Source organism: Gymnoscopelus microlampas (assembly GCF_963454915.1).
Source record: "Gymnoscopelus microlampas genome assembly, chromosome: 6".
In the NCBI taxonomy this organism is placed as follows: domain Eukaryota; kingdom Metazoa; phylum Chordata; class Actinopteri; order Myctophiformes; family Myctophidae; genus Gymnoscopelus; species Gymnoscopelus microlampas.
In genome coordinates, this window is record NC_139943.1 from 32,444,140 (window position 1) to 32,461,401 (window position 17,262).

A 17,262-nucleotide genomic window follows, 5' to 3' on the forward strand; every position below is an offset into this window, starting at 1 on the left:
CTGGGACCCAGTGAGTCCTGAGACCAGATGGAAAACCAAATCAATCTTCAGTTTTTGATGGCGTTTTCATGTAGGCTGCTAGTTATATGCAGAGGGTTATTGCTTCCAACCTGCTGGCTTATTATAAGGTAAAATGTTTTTACGGATACAGAGCTCCCAGCAATCACACGCTCATTTCTCATATGCATGAGTAGTTAGTAGCATTTTAATTCGGAAAGTGGGCTAGGAGTTGGCTTTCACAGTATCTTGGTAAATGTATTAGTTTTATAGATAAGTTTGACACAACCAATTAAAACGTGATCTTTTGCCTGGAGGCCTATAACATCGCAAGGATTATCTTTTCTCCATTTCAGCCTGTGCCACCTAGGCTGTTTGGTACATGGCTGGCTGTGTGTGCGCCTGAACAAATTATGGACAAAGAATTACTGTCATATCCGACAGCTTTTTGAATGACCGGGAACTGCGTTAAGAACCATTTTCCAGTGTCTTGTCTCTCCTTTCAGAAGTGGTGTTGGTATAGAAAGTGATCCTCCGTGTGAGGATTTGGAAGCCGTGAGTAAAGTTAGTCATGCCTTTGATGTGACTACCAGACTCAGTGCTGGCTTTGTGCACTCTCCCCCCCCCCCCCCCCCCCCCCCCCCCCGTAGGATCGCATGACTTTGTTGTGTTGCAGTCATGTAGCGCTCGTGTGAAAACATTGAGGTTGGGGGAATGTTATTAACACCATTGCACTTGGTTATCCAGAGTCCACCACACTTGCTAGTGGCGCTATTAGGCAAGTATTGTCTGTAGACGAATGTTCAGCCCCTCCGCTGCAGAGGACGGTTTAGTGATTTAATTCTCACTGTCACCATAGCACATGCAATTTCAGTCCACATCATGATAAGGAAACAAACTGTGGCAGACTGAGCCATGCGACACTTTGGATGTAGATTCGGTTTGGCTGGGACCGAGGTCGGGGGGGGTGGGGGGACGAGGACGAGATGAGGGAGGGGGTGACTGGTTGGGAGCGGGGGGGGGGGTTCCTCGTTAGTGGCCACATGATCCCATTGCTCCTCTGGTGTTGGCATCCAGGCGTGCGGTCGGGTTGAAGAATGTGCTCCCGGCTGGAAAAGGTTTACAGTGCATAGAGAGGTCCTGTGTGCTGCCAGCAGCACCACAGAGAAAGATGGGGCCTGGCCAGCCACTGAAACCCAATCTTTCTACTCCGACAGCCAGTAGTGGAGCAGCCTTGACGGTCAGGGCATGTTGGCTGAGAGGAGGATTAATGCAATGCGCTGGAGACTGGCCATGGTTAGGTGGACTGTCATGCAAATGTGTTAATTCTACCATACGTGCGCCCCATTCATCTGCTCTTGCGTAGCTGTGGCTGAGTAGGTTCAAAGGTCACTCCTTCCTTCTCAATCTACATTCCTCGATTTTTGATTTGCATGAGCGATTGTCAAGCACAGCACTTTAGGTGCTTACCTCTCTCTATGACATACAAGAAGGAGACAACATGAGAGGTGACTTACGAAGCCAGGGCTGTAACCGTATGGGTTTTGTGACTGAATGGCATTGGCTTTTCATCCGTTGTTGCTGCCAGAGGAGTGAAGCCGGTGTGGTTTTGAGGCAATATATACTGTATCTGCTCTCTGGCTTCACCGCAGTGTGCAATGGAAAGAGAGTGCGCACTTGTCTCCAAAACAGCTTAGAGATGTAATTGGACCGTAATGTCTCTTACGCGCATATCTCACAGCAGAACGAAGATCTCACTTGACAAATGGGCTGGAGAGAATATACTGGCACGTCTGAGTCATGGGGTGTAGAATCAGGGCTACCGGCTCTTAAGCCTGCCGATGAGGAAGGCTGGAGCCTCCAGTCCGTCTGACTGGGAGGTCAAAGAAACCAAAACTCCACCTACCTCGCAACATTCTGAGGCTAGGTGGCCTAGAGGATTCATTTCCCGTAGGGCGGCAGTGGCTCAGTAGGCTAAAGGTTTTCTTTTTTTTCATTGTTACATCTTGTGTGCATAAGAGTAAAATAATTTGTTCTGGTTTCCTCAGACATTGTAGCAGCAATAATAGTAATAATAAACATATACTGTACAGTGGAAAACAACAACAATAACAACAACAACAACAAATAATAATAATCAGAATCAAAGAATAGTCCAATTGTCCAATGGTCTTAGCACTTAAGGAGCTTGAAGGTTCTGTGTGCAGGGTTCTTACTGCTAAGCTATAAACATGTATCTGTGCCAGTGTCCTTGGCATTGTTCCTCACTCAGGTTGTGTCTGACAGACAATCAGGGGAGCGTTTCCAGCGTTTTTAAACATTTTCCGTGATCTGTTCAATCATTCACAAGCCCGATTGTCTGGGGGAAGTAGCAAGCCACTTTCCACGTGACAGCATCTGAAACAGTCAGCCGGTGGGATGCCTACATTATTAATTGATCCTGTGAGCTTTTCCGACACATCTATTGTTTATGTCCTGGATGGAGGGAAGCCCACATCCACTGATGAGCTTGGCTGTCCACATGACCCTCTGTATTGCTTCGTAGTTGAGGTCAATACAGTTCCCAGGCAGTCAGGGTGCTCTCAGTCTTACCTCTGTAGAAGGCCTGTAGGACCTTGGGCCCCAAACTTCTTCAGTCGCCTGTGATAATGTAGGCATTGTAGTGCCTTCCACACCACTTGGTTGGTGTGTACGTCCCAGGTGAGTTTCTCAGTGATGGGACATTTGAAGTCACTGATGCTCTCCACTGCGGTGCCATATATGTAGATGCAGGTATGCTCTCTGCCCGACTTCCTGTAGCGCACAATCAGCTCTTTGGTCTTGTCGACGTTGAGGGCCATGCAGGTTGTTCTCCTGGCACCATTGTGTCAGGTTCTCCACCTATCCTCTGCTGTCTAATGGCCGTCAGTAATTTCCCCTCCGGTATCAGTACACTCCCCTCCCCCTTTTTACAATTTTCTTTCATTCGTCAAATGAAGGGTGATTTTCTGCTCACCCCCCCTGTCAAGGCTGCTGTCAGAGCTGCTTTATTTCGTTATTTGTTGTGTGCTGCAATATACGCCACGGCTTCCCACCTGCTTCCTGGTATGTTAATGAGGGGTATGTTGGTGGCTAAGCAGTAAGGGAGATGAGTACCCTCGAGTCATTTGTCTTTAAGTTCATTTATTTATTTATTCATACATGTAGATGTTCCTAATTCAGATTTAGAGGTAAAAAAAAGAAAATAAGTTGATTGTTTCCTCATGTTAATGGCTAAATTATACTTGCAAAATAACTGATTGTCAGCGTATTTCATTTAAAAATCTGTTATTTTCATTGACATTTAAATTGTATTTCTGGCTCTCCTCCCTCTGTCACCCAGACTCATTGTTTGTGTTAATTGTGACTGTCACGAGGACTAATTACAACCCGGTGCTCTTGTCTTGTTATCTCATGTGCCATTCCTCATCCATCATGCATTTTAATTACGATGCCTCTACGGCCCAACCTTGCAATAAAGCAAATAAATGTTGTTGAATAAACGTTGCTAAGCGCCTCCTTCCAAAGGAGATTTAATATGCGGTTGCTGACTGTCGGGCAGAAACCCTGTATCTCCATATTTCCTTGTCCTACTTCATCGTGTAACAGTGTCACACAAAAGTAGCACAAATAGGCGCTTGTAGATCTGCTTTATTGAACCAATGAAAAGTATTAACAAGAGCTTGTGACAAAATAATAACTACATTGAATCAATTAGAACACTTTTTGGGGATTTCCTGAAAAGTTTTGTGCTTACAAGGTTTCCACCTGACAGCAACGATATACTGTATATCACCTTCCTCACCCCATTAGCACCATCACAATGAAGAAAAGAAAGTCTTTGTTTTCCTTTCTTCCCTGCGTATGGTAGAGAGGGTTCAGAGTTGATATACTGTAGGCCGGGTACCCACTCAGGGCTGCCAGCGGGGATGGACCTACATTTACTAGTGTCATGACACAAAGATTATGATTGGACATGCCCTCATACATGATGTAACTTTGCTCGATGCCATGGTCTCCACCGGTTTGAAAGCTAATGTATTCTTCCTTCAACATGGCAACCTCTTTGTGTGCCTGTTAGGGCTGGGTTCGATTACGATTAATGAACGATTATTTAAAAAAAATACATACTGTATATGGTGAAAATAGCAGATCTACAAGCTCACAATGTGTTGCGATGTGGTGTTGTAGATTGGATATTTTTGAAGTTTAACGAAGTATAATACAGGGTTAAGTGGTTAATCAGACTACAGGTAATCAAATTATAATTTTCTTGTGTCGATTCGTTGATATAATAATAAAAGAAACGTTCTCAATTATACGATTAACCTACGTGAGCAAGATTAAGTCTGCTATTCTGTTCTAAATATCGGTTTGGATATATTTTTGGTTAATTGCCCGGACCAAGTGCCTGTGTTTGTTTGTGGTGAAGGGTGTGGCGCTCTTGTTTAATCTGTTGAGTCCCCAGCTGTATGGGGCGGCCATGGTGGTAAAAGAGCTCCCAGCTTCAAGCTCACCCTCTGATTTTATGTTTGTATAAATGTCACATGGCCACATCTCTAGGGGAAGCTGTAAGCAAATTCAAGTTTCAGTTCTTAGCAAGCTATATGTTGTGCTTAATCTGCACTGGAAAAGAATAGCTATGAGCCCCCAGGAGAATGTGCAGCGTGTTTCCTGTGGGAAATGTACTTGGGAAAACATTGTTTTCAGACCTAGCACCTGTATTGAATGTTGCTGCATAGTAAAGCTGTATCATATCGATCGACATGTATCATATTATGTCTGCAATTCAGCGTATTCATTCATGTTGATACACATCAAGTGCCTAGTAGGAAAAACTGCAATTCAAACCCTGTGTTCCATTATCAGCCATAATGGAACACAGTGAGCAGTCTTCATTCTCTGAAATACTGGTTAAGTTTATCTGAAAATGTTAAGCTGAAATGTTTATCCCAGTGATGTCACTGGAGTAAAATCCATGGATGTGAAAACGACTCTTACTTACTGCTTTTAGCCGCTACCCATGGTGGTTGTGATGTTGTGCTTGTTCGCCGTGTTTACTGCCAAACAGCGATCTTGACTTGTTTATGAATTTGGTTGATCAGTTGCGGCCATAGACCACATAGATGTGCCCAGGACAATGCTTGCCCAAAAAGTGCAACATGGGAACTGTAGGAACAAAGAGAAACGCTGAAATAGATAGAAAGGGTTGATTTTCTGTGTCAGAATTGGCTGCATGGTAGATACTGTTGGTAGATAACAATCAAATACTTAGATACTGTTGTTTCTATAGACTAGACAAGGATAACAATCGACAACAGACCCAAAAAGATCCTCTTTAATGTTGCTTTTCTTCTCATTCACAGCCGTGCGATCAAGACCAACCAGGACCTGCTTCCAGAGACGCCCTGGACCAACATCTTCTATGACGACTTCTGGGGCACCCTGCTCACCCACAGTGGCAGCCACAAGTCATACCGGCCTCTCTGCACGCTCTCCTTCCGTCTCAACCACGCCCTCGGCGGACTGGACCCCTGGGGCTACCACCTGGTTAACGTGGCCTTCCACGGCGCCGTGACGGGCCTCTTCACCCGGCTGGCACGCCTGCTGCTGGGGGAGGGTCTGTGGAGCCTGCTGGCAGGCTTGCTGTTCGCCTCTCACCCCGTCCACACGGAGGCGGTAGCGGGCGTGGTGGGGCGGGCCGATGCGGGCGCCGCCTTGTTCTTTCTGCTGTCCCTGCTGTGTTACGTGCATCACTGCAGGCTGAGGGGCCACGCGGGCCCCTGCCGGCTCGGGGCCTGGCTCCTGGGCAGCCTGGCGTGCGCCGCCTGCAGCATGCTGTGGAAGGAGCAGGGTGTCACGGTCCTGGCGGTGTCTGCGCTCTACGACGTGTGCGTCTTTCACAGGATGAAGCTGTGGCACATCGTCATGCTCCTCTACAAGGTAAACACTTACTGTTTGTGCTGTTTGTTCACATGGATCTGATTTCCTGCACTCTCAAAACCTGCACAAAACTCTAGAGATGTTTTGAAAAACAACTTGCCAATGTAATCCGGTATAGGCTGATAGGAAACAGGAAAGTATACAACATTGTATTTGTTTAGTTATGTACATAAATGTTTTTTTTCCTACTCATTCCAGCACACATGCATTCACATGCAATTTGTTGCAACGGAAATGTAAGGGAAGGCGTATTATAGTATAGGCTTCATGGTGGCTTCTTGCCTGCTAATATGGTAATTGAAAAGTAAATTTCCATTGTCCAGTTCTTAAATCATTTGAGCCATGGACCCGAACTGAGTTAGTATCTAGGCTTATTGTGGTTGGTTCAAGAAAAAAACATCCCTGATGCTCACTTAGTCTCAATAACACGTGTTCCGACCTTCCATCTTCTGTTTCAATATTTGTATTAAACAAAAAGGTAGAAGATACACAACAAGCATGACAACACATAGGGCACAACATAACACCACATAACAATACAATAAAGACATCATTAAAGCGGTGTGAATATAAATGGTTGTCTCCCTTTGGATCAGCATTTGTTTTACGAAAACCTAATTAAAAGCCAATTAGCCAATTGAATAAAAAAACAAACTCACTTTAAGAATGGTTAGTTAAATTGCCCATCTTCTCATTATATTGCGTTTGATATTGAGATTAATGATGTCTCAATGAAACATAATGATGAGGAAGTATGTTTGCGGTACAGCATGACAAGTGGGAGTATGAATTACCATGCTTTGTGTGTGTGTGTGTGTGTGTGTGTGTGTGTGTGTGTGTGTGTGTGTGTGTGTTTGAGTGTGCATGTGTGTATTTCTTTGCATACTGGGAGAAAAAATATGGAAAAGCAATGGCTGTTTCCTATTTGTCCTTGTTTTGTTTTTTATTAGACCACCGAGCCGTAACCTTTTTTCCCCAAAAGCTCCTTGTCAGAAGTGTTTACCGCTTGCGGTCTAGTCACCGTGACATTCACAAGTCTCATCCCATCAGTGCAAATTCAACAAGACATGTGAACAAATGTGACAAAAAGACTCCGGAGAAGGAGGGGACAAAGTGAACGTAGCTCTTTAATGCATCCGGATGGTAGACAAGGACTTCCTGAGAGATACGTTGTGACAAGGTGACAAGGACACATGCACAGAGAGAGAGAGAGAGACAGAGAGAGAGAGAGAGAGAGAGACAGAGAGGGGAGAGACAGAGAAGGGGCTTGGGGACAGGGATAAATAAGGCAGTGGCTCAGGAGGTTGAGCGGACGCCTTGGAATGCGAAGGTTCCCATTTTGATCCCTGGTTCCTCCTGGCTGCAAGTTGAAGTGTCCTTGAGCAAGACACTGGACCCCCAACTGCTCCCAATGGGCAGGTTGGTGCCTACCCTTGTATGGTTTCCCCTGTCATCGGTGTGCGAATGTATGTATGAATGGGTGAATGTGAAATACCTTTTAAAGTGCTTTGGAGAAAGGCGCTATATAAATGCAGTCCATTTACCATTTAGAGAGGGAGAGAGAGAGAGAGAGAAAGTGAGAGAGATCATAATGGAATGGCAAAGAGAGAGAGAGAGAGATCATTTCAGCCCCTTCCTGTTAGTGCTCAGCGCTGTGTGGAAATGAAGAGTGAGTGCTCTCTCTCTCGCTGCCTTCGTCTTTATGTGGTGCGCCGGTGATTTAAGTCTCATCTGAGTCTTTGTGTCACTTGGAGTGTGACCCATCCATTGATGCTGGCAGACAGCTCTTCTAATAGCTTGTCAGGCATGGCAAGGAGAGCAAGGAAAAGGAGCCAAGAGGGGCTGAAGGAGATAATGCCTCATCGTTGACATCTTTGCAGCTTCTTGAAAATAAAGTACAATAAGACGCTAAATAAGAAAATAAATTAGCTGATACAACAGTAGTTACATTCTGTGCGTGAGCCTCAAACACAGAGGCCATGCTTTTTTATCATGGTTTACCATGGTGTTTTTACGACGTTGCTCTGTAGGAGGCTAGCCATCTATAAGAGGGTCTGTGTGTGTGTGTGTGTGTGTGTGTGTGTGTGTGTGTGTGTGTGTGTGTGTGTGTGTGTGTGTGTGTGTGTGTGTGTGTGTGTGTGTGTGTGTGTGTGTGTGTGTGTGTGTGTGTGTGTGTGTGTGTGTGTGTGTGTGTGTGTGTGTGTGTGCGTGTGTGTGTGCACGTGTTCAGAGTATTTTTTCCCACATATGTTTTATACTTTTGATATGTTTAACTTTGATCATCATTTATAATTGAAGACAATGACGCTTGGATCGGACTGAAACCTTGCCCAAATATCACACGTCATAGATATGTCCTACAAGAACGAGCCTGACGTCATAGATGACTGACGTCCCATAGTGGCCTCATGAAGTCTGCTATCCACATTGGAGCCTCGCCGTTCCCATGTGGATCCCGAGATCCACATGATTAGAATTTTTTTACATACCTTTGCACGCTGCATCCCTCAGGGCTATGTGCAACGCATGCCATATACGTCATGGAAAATCTAGTTTAGCTTCTTGTCAACTAAATTCCACAGAGTTCTGTTTTCTTTCTTTTTGATATATTGAAACACATCTTGATCATGAACTCTTATGAATTCTTAGAGTTTAAATACGGCATCAGCCTTGAATAAGCTCCATATGTGAATCATTTTTGCCCTGTTACAATTACTTTGCAAAAGGCATGCAGGTGAATACCACAGCACTGCATTGCACATGTAGACTATTCTAGTAGTATATAAATATATATACATGGATACTTAGGCCCCATGGACATTAATAATGGTGAATTTTATGCATTATTAAATTATAAAATGAGCAAGAGGGGTTGCATTATTAAAACTAGATATATGCAATATGCATTGCAGAACAGATTGAACTTTTCTAAGCTACTTTGTTACTCCAAAACAGTTTTGGTTGCAGGATATGTTTTTTGTCTTTATGGAAGAATACTGACTTTTGGAGAAAAAAAACATTACAACAAAATATTCTTGGGACTAGCCTCTGGGAAACTCATGACTGTTTTTGTTCCGTTTGAAAATTCTCTAAAATAGCATGTTTTGGTGAAATGTGGCTGCCACAATTGGCTTGATAATCCTACCATGGAGTTTTCAGATGACAGGTGTCATTATCATAGCATGTCATTTAGCCTCCCCACCGACAACATAAACAGGGACTGTTGAAAGATGGCTGTCATCATTGACAATGCAACTCCCTCTTTGCAGTGTTACCACATTTTGATCTGCGACCCCAGAGGATTCATTCATTCAATATTATACCCTGTTGAAGTAATAACATTGCATTGTTATTATAACCTTGTTATACACACTAGGGCGTGTGGGCTGCTGGGAACAATGGCTGTTGGGAACGCTTGCCCCTCCGGTTAGGCTATACCCATTGTACCTGTTGTACCCGTTGTCAGAGTTACTTTGTGCAGTAGTATCCATTATCATAATATTATACTTGGACGTCAGTACAGTATATGAGGACATATTCATGACATCAGGGATCTCTCCATACATGGGCATAAAAGGGACACAGACAGACAGACAGACAGACAGACAGACAGACAGACAGACACACACAGACTCTCTTCCCCCCTCTCTCTCTCTCTCTCTCTCTCTCTACTCTTTAAGTATCCATCCCTCCCTGTTTGGTGGAGAGGCGGTCACTTTGACTGATGGTAATCACAGAAAGCCAGACCTCGGGGCAGGTTGTCGAGAGCCTTGCACCGCTCTGTTAGCATTAAACCGTGTATGAAAGTGGAGTCAACACACTGCAAATAACTGTTAGTCTTTCCTTCAGTCCGTACTTGAGATGTATCAGGTGCTGAAAACTCGGTCCTTGAGCCTTGTGATGCAGAACGTTTTGAGTTAAGTGTGCAAACGTGAACATCTGCAGAAGTAGGAAGTCATACTGTATAATATATTAACGAGTTGATATACAGTGTATATGAACTCGTAAAACTTCTATAATAAGATTATCCTCGAGGTGTTACGGTGCTGAAAAGGAGCCGCATTGTCGTACCACTGCATTTTCTTTATTCATTTTATGCAGAGGTGTCTTGTTTGTTGCGTGACAGGACACAGTGAGACTGAACTGGGTTTTATCAGAGTGCTCTCCACTCTGCTGAAGTCATTTGACATTTAGCGTTCAACTGTTGGAATGGCCCTGCTTATCTGATTGTGGCTCTCAGTCAATTACATTAAGAGTTTTATATCTGCTGTAAATCTCCCATTGTGTCATTATGGCTTCTGTGTGTGGTTTTGAAGGCTGTGCACAGTGAGGACCGGGAGCCACACACTCCTTCCAGAGCTTTAGCTTCTGTGTCTGTCTAAAATTGAAAATGGCATAATATCAAATATCCCCATTTTGATGTTAATTTAATGTGTAATTCAGCTCAGAGCACGCTGGTGTCTTAATTAGAGTGATTATGTGTAATTTGTGCCTGATACTTGCACAGTATTTCCAGCAAGCTTTCATCTCTGTGCTTTAAGCTTCTAAGCTTGAATGGCATTTTTAACAGTCCTGATTCATTAGGTTTAAGGCCAAACAACAAAAATCTATTAGACAGAGATATGACAAATACATGTTATTCTTAGACCAGGATGCCCGTGCATTTAGCACAGCTTATATAGTCTTGGTGCAGAGCTACAACCTGTCCAACTGACCACAGGTATTCAGAACTTTTTACTGTTTGACATCTCTGTCTGGCTAAGACGCTGCCCATTACATACACAGCAGCCCACTTCACAGCAGGAGACTAGCTATGGTCTGTGGTCTATGGCCTGCATTCCTATTCTTATTCTGACCACACTGGTCTGCTAAATCCAACAAAGAGTACGGCTCCCATAACTGTAACAATTAGCGGAGCTATGTGCATTAGGGACAAGAGATGGATGCAGAGAAAGTTGTTTAAAATCTTGCTTTAAAGTAAGGAAAGTGAGGGATAAGAAAAATGGGTTTTATTCGCAATCTTTTGAAACGGCTTAGTCCAACAAACTACCCATTGTTGCAGTTAATCACTTTAACAAAGCATGTTTTCACACATCATTACTGTACAACAGCCCAGAAGAACTGGCTGTGCCGTGTCCTAGATATTGAAGCAGCAGTGTGTGTTTAGGACTGTCAACAGGTGAGTCCAGGCAGGTCCACCACCCATTGGATTGAAGGGCTGCTGTCCATGGTACTGAAATACCTGCTGTCCCTTTGTTCTCCATGGGATGTCACTATAAAGACATTCCCATCCCATGTATACATGCACAAACATGCATACTGCTGTTGTTGGCTCTCGCTCTCGCTCTCTCTCTCGCTCTCTCTCTCTCTCTCTCTCTCTCTCTCTCTCTCTCTCTTTCTGCCCAATATACCCAATTTTCATTGTCATTTTCTAAAAGATTATGGTTTATGCAGCATCTCATCCACTTTGACAATTAATTAATAATAGCTATTTGAAACGTCGAAACCAAAAATGACATGGGTAATGGATTTTATTCCGATTCAGGGTTTACCTTAATTATTGTCTGCTGCCAAGTGCCAATGCAAATGATGGCTTTAGGTGTTTGATTAAAACAAATCCTTATACAGTGCAGCATCTCCTTCAGTAGAATAATTGCGCGTGAGAGGTAGTTTAGTTTGTCAAGATTTGTTTGTGTAAGTAAATGCATTTACAGAAGCACCAGCTCATGAGGTAATCAATTTAACAAATTGTCTTCCTTTTGTTATTTTACAATATTTGTCTTAGCAAACATTACAATTAAGGGAATGCTTATGAGTTAACTAGTGAGAATAATGCCTGAGGAGGCAGTGCTTTCAATAAAGTCAGAAAGAGAGAGAAAGCAACGATACAGTAAGTGAATCAGCACATGTTGGATTAGCAGTGAGGCTGAAGTGAGAGGTCTTGGCAACCTCTCATATTCAGACGCTGGGGAAGGTTTTTATTCAAAGACCTGCTAGAACTCTCTGATACTTTCTCTTTCTCTTGCCCCCTTTTCGGAGAACACAGAACCCCTACAGCCAATCAAAATCACATGTCAGTGCTCCTACAGCCAATCAAAGTCACCCGTCAGTGCTTCTACAGTCAATCAAAGTCACCCATCAGTGCTCCTAAAGCCAATCAAAGTCATCCCTCAGTGCTTCTACAGCCAATCAGTCAAGTCAACCATCAGTGCACAATGAGATGTTATTATTTTTCGTCTAAATAACATATTTTCTTTTCTTCAATAAGGCCCCATGGAAAAGGTGTAGCTCACCTAAAAAGTATAAATTATGCTGATGGGGCAAATTTATTTTACCTACTGTACCACTGCACAGAAATTAGGTAGGTTCTTTTGAAAGTGATTACCAATTGTTAAAAGCAGCCATGGTGGAAGAAAGTGAACTTGGCTAGTCCGCACTCTCGCATTGCATCGAACTATACCAATTCTGTGCAAGATGTCTATTCCAGCTCTGGAGGGAGCTGGCAGATTAGATTGAGCATGTTCTAATGTGTTCCTTCCTGAGAGTTGTACAGTCGATAAACATGAAATAGTGTTGTTCACTCAGGCAAATATTTACAGTTGGGATTTTTGTCAAGTTAGCTCTGTCCTTGATTATAGCATTTATTCATGCTAGCATGTGTGAAGCTACTCTATAACAAAATAGTTTATGGCATCCAAATTTAAGGTTGTTGGCAGTCAGTGTGTGGTGTAACCAATCTATGTTTATGTGGAAAAAAACTGCTTTTTATATGTTTTCTCCAGCACACTAGTGAATGGGCTCATTTTCAAAGAGAGATACTAAAGTCAGACATAATTAGAGCACCTACTTTGGCAGCAGGATGGAGTGATTTTGTGATCTCACGTTGTTTATTCCATAGCATTTTGTGATAAATTGTCTGTCCCGGGGACTTGGCATTAGTTGTGTTTTTTTCCACAACACAAATTGCTTTGCTGTTTGGCTATTAAAGTAAATGTTTGGACAACTGTGTGACAGTGAGTTTGGCCAACACGCCAGCTCTCGCAATGCAATGGGAGAAACAGGGTAAGAAAGACAAAATGACCTGGTTAGCTCCGTGATCTTTCTGTAAACATTTTCTTGAATACAATCTAGCATACTTTTCCTTTGATGTGTGGTTTTCTCTTTTGTTTAGTGAACAAAGCAAAGGCCCATTGTTCTGCTGTTTGTGAATGTTGACAGCCGCTGCCCACATAATGGTACGCTCCGTCTTGACAGGAAAGCAGAGGAGGGACTGTGTCACCGTGTTCTTATAACTTTTGGTGAGACAACGTAGCTCTGCATGTAAGGAGCCAGTGTGCCCTGAGCTTGACCATGAACAAGACTGCTTTGAACACGTAGTACAGAAATATGTTAAATCCCCACTCTCTGCTGTATGAAGTAATGTTATCGTGGTGTTGTGACATGTCAGCTGACGGCCCCTTGCATGATGGTTAGATCATCCTCTCCACATAGCTACCACATGATCCACCCACCAATACATCTTGTGTACTGGAGGAAAATACAACTCATCCCTCTCTGGTGGGGAAGTCTCCTCTGTATAGGCTTTTTATTTTTTACCTCTGTCTGGCAACATTCAATAACCAGATTTTGGAAAATCGCTTCCAAATCTAGGACAAGACCCAGATAGTCTGTTGAATGTGCAGCTACCTCACTCTTATCATCTGTCCACTACTTCCCTGTCCTCCTGATGTCACTATTATCACAAGGTCAATGCTAACGGTGCTCTGTGACACTGCTTGGTCCTTGACAGAACCGGCAGGGATTACCTACATGGACTTTGGCTGAGCTCAGGTGTTGTCGAGGCTGATGAGGAGCCCCATCTGCCAGAGTTGGAGGGTTCTGGTTGGTGGAGGCAGGTGGGTAGCTGTCCCCAGGCGATGACACTGGGTCTGCTTTGGGCCCTCGGAGGAACTGGAGAACCAGAAGCAGCGACTTTAACTCTGACAGTGTAAACACGCCCCCCGCTCTGAACATTGTTACCTGGGGGTCCACAGATGGCTCTGTTATGCTCTAATGGCTGCTGTTACTGGGTGATGGAGAGAGTCTGGTGCCCTCGTCCACCTGTCTCCCACCAGGGAATACAGGACACACCACTGGTACAGAGATGTTCTGCTGTATCCAGGCAGCACACACTTATGTCGATTTGCTTATCGGAGCTGTACGGAAATTATTTTCAAGCTCACCAACATAGACTTCATTCCCCCGGTGGTTTTCTTTTCTTCTTTTTTTCACCCCTTTTTTCTCCCCAATGTAGTTTTTAATTGATTCCTCCCCACACACATTTATGTGTGTTGTCACTGCTGCATCGTACTGGCTCACCTGCCAGTGAGGAGCCCCCACCGGGAGGAAATAGTGCCTTTGCACCGGCAGTACAACCAGGGGTGTACTGCCGGTGGGGCGAAGTGGAGCGCTGCTCCACTAGCACTGAAGGTGCACGTGCGCCCGCACATGCACGGACATGCACGTGCGTACCCGCGTGCGTCTTCCTCGGGTATCGATCAAAAACAACCATTCGCAGTTTTTTTACACCTCACTTGCAAAAGCTGCTGACGCTGAGTGTCAACAGTTAGAATTAACAGGAATGACCGACCTGGCTGGATGCATATCAGTGGTCCATTGTGTGACCCGCTAAGTAGCCTATACTTGTGTATACGTGTATAGGCTACTGTCAGATGTTCTGTCTGAAGCAGTCAAAAGAGAACGTTTGGAAAGCAGTGGCTGATGGAATCATGAGCTAATTCAATTACAGAGGTGACGTCTGCAAGGTATATGCATATGACAACACTTAAGTGTCCCCATTATGCAAGTAAATAGATATACAGTATATTGTGGGTTAATAAATAGGCCTACACATTAAAGAGGTTATTTCAATCGGCAAACGCTCACGTGCGCATGGATGTGCGAGCACGTGCACACGTGACGTAGCGCTCCAATAGCTAAATAATCCACAGTACACCCCTGCGCCCAACACTATCCGCTGACAGGTGCTGCCACAGCCCTTAGGAGTATGTGTAATGACAAATCACCCTACCCACCTGGCTTCCCTCCCCCGAACACGGGCCAATTGTGTTCGTGTAGACACTCGACAAAGCCGGAAGCACCGCGGTGGATTCGAACCCCCAGACTCTGCGTTGGTGGGCAGCTACTTTACCACTGCGCCACCTGAGCGCCTTCCGGTGGCTTTCTAAAGGTGATGTTACACTTGGGGATTATGACGGGGACATGCCTTGTTATGAATGGGCCTTTCACATTACCCATAATACCCTAGCTTCGGGGCATGGCAGTAAGTGCAAGGTCCCGTGCTGATAGAAAGTGCCCGGAGCTCTGGTGGCCTCGACCCGCTCGTTATTCATCAGGTGTAAGAGAACCTGACAGGCACAGTGCCAGGGACAGCCAGCGCTGTGACCCTGTCTCTCCCTGTGGCGAGAGGGAATATGAACATTTCTACAATGAACTCTCATTATTGTTATGAAAAGAATATATAAGTCCCCCTATCCAACGGCATGCTGCCTGAAATAGCACACAGACACTCATGCACGCACGCATGCACGCGCACACGCACAAATCCTCCCTCCCTGCTCATGGGAGATTATTTTTATAGTCAAGCCGTGTGAATTTTAATGGGGAAGAGGAACCTCTTCATGGGTTGTGTTCTCATTCCCCAGAGGCATGGACCTGGATGTGATGTCATTCACTATCAGTCAAGCAGATCCAGTAATTTGGTGTGCTGGGAACACATTTGTACTGGGGGACACATTTGTACTGGGGCACACATTTGTAGTGAAGACACATTTGTACTGGGGACACTTTTGTACAAGGGGACACATTTCTGGGGACACATTTGTACTCGGGGGCACATTTTTTGTGAAGGCACATTTGTACTGGGGACACTTTTGTGCAAGGGGACACATTTGTAGTGGAGACACATTTCTGGGAACACATTTTTAGTGGGGACACATTTTTAGTGGGGACACATTTTTAGTGGAGACACATTTCTGAGGACATAATTTTTTGTATTGGAGACACATTTGTACTGGGGACAGTTTTGTACTAGGGGACACATTTGTACTGGGGGACACATTTGTACTGGGGACACATTGTACTGGATACACATTTGTACTGGGGACACCTTTGTACTGAGGGACACATTTGAAGTGGAGAGACTTTGTAGGTCGGAGTGTTTCATCCGTGACCATTAAGCTCTCACACGGGATGTTTAATTCACAGACTGGAAGGCCAAAATTAATCCCAGTCGGCGCAATGACGTGAATCTCAGTTTAATTAACTGTGAACTGTGTTTCAGTTGTAATTTTCCCCATCCATTCTTTTAATTTGACAGCTTTAAGAGAAAATTGGAATGCTTTTTCTCTCAAGATGCCCTAAGGTTAATTGATATTTAAAATGTAGGCACTTATTGTTTGCAACTCATCTTTTCTAATGCAGTGATAGAGTTTGGGTCTTGTTTCAATTACTTATTATGGTTGGTGTAGTGAGGACTATAAATGAACAGGCATGTAAAACCAGTCAGCCAGAACTGCCAGCTGAACTCAATTGAACTGTCTACCAGCAAGACCTCAGAAATGTATTAACACTCAGTGTAATTCTTTGAAATTAATGTGGTTTTCAAACATTTATCTTCCGAATCGCTCAGCTTTAATACTGTTTGCTCTGCAGTGCACCTCACTAAAAGATAAAGCTCATTAATTGTGCATAATTGTACAAAACTGTATTTTACAATTAAATATAGCTAACTTGAAAAAAGTTGTGTCTGGAGACACTCACTCCACTCACTATTTAAAACAGCTCTATGGAAATGAAAACAAGGAAAATTAAATAGTGTGGCATAATGCCTCTTGAGAGGATACTCTTGGGAAATGATAGTTTAGCAGTGAAATTGCAAACAGAGCAGAAGCTATAATACTAATCTCCATTAAGATTCAGTCTTTCTGCTGTAGTTGTGAAATACTGAGTGATTCTCCCTCACTCTCCTACACAGATCTCTACATCACATGGATAGACTACCACAGTGATGCTCCATCCGAATCATAATCAACTTTATTGTCACATCACAGGTTTACAGGTGTAAAGACGTGGGTGAATTATTATATTATTTTCTTGTGCCCTCAGTCATGTTTTAGTTTGCATGAGAAGAGAGAGGATTGAGGTAGAGTATAGAGCAGGAAACGGTTCTCCTCAGTGGCTGGACCAATTGATCTGAATTTGAACACGGGCATTGATCATTAGCATATGCACCAAACAGCGATG

At 44.0% G+C, this 17,262-nt stretch overlaps 1 protein-coding gene across 1 annotated transcript in view; it reads left to right on the forward strand.

Moving 5' to 3' along the window:
• LOC311046656 (protein O-mannosyl-transferase TMTC2-like) overlaps positions 1 to 17,262 on the forward strand; it is a 114,754-nt gene that overhangs the window by 45,051 nt on the left and 52,441 nt on the right. The window contains exon 2 of the mRNA XM_084059137.1: positions 5,382 to 5,958. Within this exon, the coding sequence (XP_083915263.1) occupies positions 5,382 to 5,958 (577 nt within the window). The remainder of the gene's footprint in view (positions 1 to 5,381; positions 5,959 to 17,262) is intronic.